This window comes from Austrofundulus limnaeus, unplaced genomic scaffold, assembly GCF_001266775.1.
Source record: "Austrofundulus limnaeus strain Quisiro unplaced genomic scaffold, Austrofundulus_limnaeus-1.0 Scaffold10, whole genome shotgun sequence".
NCBI classification, from domain to species: Eukaryota; Metazoa; Chordata; class Actinopteri; order Cyprinodontiformes; family Rivulidae; genus Austrofundulus; species Austrofundulus limnaeus.
Genome location: NW_013952412.1, coordinates 60,439 through 62,516, shown reverse-complemented (window position 1 = coordinate 62,516; position 2,078 = coordinate 60,439). Strand labels below are relative to the sequence as shown.

At 38.6% G+C, this 2,078-nt stretch overlaps 1 protein-coding gene across 1 annotated transcript in view; it reads right to left on the bottom strand.

Moving 5' to 3' along the window:
- The window catches only part of LOC106513016 (taste receptor type 1 member 1-like), a 10,895-nt gene extending 9,607 nt beyond the window's left edge, over positions 1-1,288 (bottom strand). Inside the window, exon 1 of the mRNA XM_014001632.1 lies at positions 1,251-1,288. Coding sequence (XP_013857086.1) covers positions 1,251-1,288 — 38 coding nt within the window. The remainder of the gene's footprint in view (positions 1-1,250) is intronic.
- Between the last annotated feature and the right edge of the window lie 790 nt (positions 1,289-2,078).

The window sequence follows — 2,078 nt, the reverse complement described above, 5'->3', positions numbered from 1 at the left end:
GTCATTAACACCTCTAGTAATATATTTACTGAGAAAAATGGTGACGTGTTCAATACTTATTTTACCCGCTGTATTTGACAGAACAGAGAAACATGTGGTTAAAAATGTAAGACAACCTCCCTTTATGACCCGATTTGGAATACTGAGAGCATAAAGCATCACACTCCAGAAGTCAGAGATTTTCCATTTCCATTTAATAAAGCCATACCATATTGTTTCATGCAACTTTTGTATTTATTTCCACAACTTAAAATCGATAATAAAAAAATCATGCTTTTTCTGCTAAAAACAACAAAGTAATAACATATCTGACCATTGTTTGCATGTGTGTGTGTGTGTGTGTGTGTGTGTGTGTGTGTGTGTGTGTGTATGTGGCCTTGTTCGTGCTACTTGGTGGGGACAATTTCTCAGGAAAATGCAGCCTTGTGGGGACAGGATGCTCCTTGTGGGGACCAAAGCCCGGTCCCCACAACTTCGGAAGCTGATTTTGGGTGGGGGGGGGTTGGGTTAGGACCAACGTGTGAATTGGACTGCTGGACCACCACGTGCGGGGGGTCATAATAAACAGTAGGAAAACAATATGACTCCCAATTACGCTTCGCATGCGGGGGTCATAATAATCACCATCCAGATGAAAGTCTGAGGCTGGGACAGAACCTATGACGTGTAGAAAATTTCCCAGAAGAACATCCAAAAAAAAAAAAAAAAAAAAAAACACGTTCTCAAACTGCATGTATTTAGCATCATGATGTGAACTCCCGGGAATAGCGTTTGCATTTGACAGGTTATGTATTTCTTGGAATGACAGTCCGTAAGTGGTCATTTCCATGCTCCTAACGATGCGTGACTTCAGATGTCATATGTACATAAGTTTTCAATGGTTTGAGGAGAATTCACAAATAAGTATGCAAACAGGATATGAGCTGTTCACGACTCGCTTTAATTCATCTGTCAATAGAGAATCTGTTATTAATAAATCATACTCCTGTATGTACATTAGAAACAGAAATCAATCCTGAAGTTGTGCAACTTTTCTGTGGGGAGCTTATTGGTTTTGGTTGGTGAAAATGAAAATCATTGTTTTGTTTTCAATAAAGCGAAGATGGTTTGGAAGCTGGTTTGACCTTTCCAGTGCATGGTGGCTCCTTGTTGGGGTTGGGGCGGCTTCTTGTACATCAGGGACTTTTGGACCCTGTGCTTTCTTTTCAGTGGGGGCTGATAAATGTATGCTGAGCTTTTGGTTTCCCTACCTCTTGCTGAGAGCCGTGGTCCCTCTACTCCTTTGCATGTTCCCCTATGCACATAGGGCACACAGCTGTTTCTTATGTTTGTTGTTTAATGTTCAGCTTGGGCCTCCAGGGTTCTTTGTTTGGTTATTGACCCCCATGTTTGAGGTAGTGGTAAGGTGGCCTCTCCTTTTTTGCCCCTTATCCACATAACGTGCCTGGTGACAAAGCTGCAGAATACTAAACATTATAGAAAGACTAAAGTTCATGTATTCATTTACAAAGAATGCCTTTTTTATGAATTAAAATCAGTTTATTCACTCTTGCTGTGATAGAAAAGATGTAATTATGTATAAAGTGACGTTAGATTAGATTAGGATTTAATTCAAACAATCTACAGTGGGAAATGTGGCTGTTATGTCATGACATTACTATTTTAAGTCATGCTTATTGAAATCAACAGTCTAATGATTTTTTAGAGGCTTTTTTTATAAAGATGAGTTGTGAATGACCAAAAGAAGTTGCTACTGTGTGTTTGCATGCCTTCACAAGCAAATAAATAAAAATTTTGGTTTGTCTAACCACAGTTTATGGTAAAAGGCTGCGTCCTCTTACAAATGAGTTCTGCATGACTTCAATTTTGGCCACATGTCTTTGGAAACAACATAATTTGCAATCCCTGTGTGGACGACCATGAAAACTGGAAAACAAGTTGTAGTCCTTGTTTTGTCTTTTCTGGCAGATTTAATTCTGTTTTAAAACATCATTGCTGCCGCATATAATAAATTTTCCAGGTTTCACATGATTCACAGAAACTTAAACATAAAAGCTGTCTTCATTAATATATATATA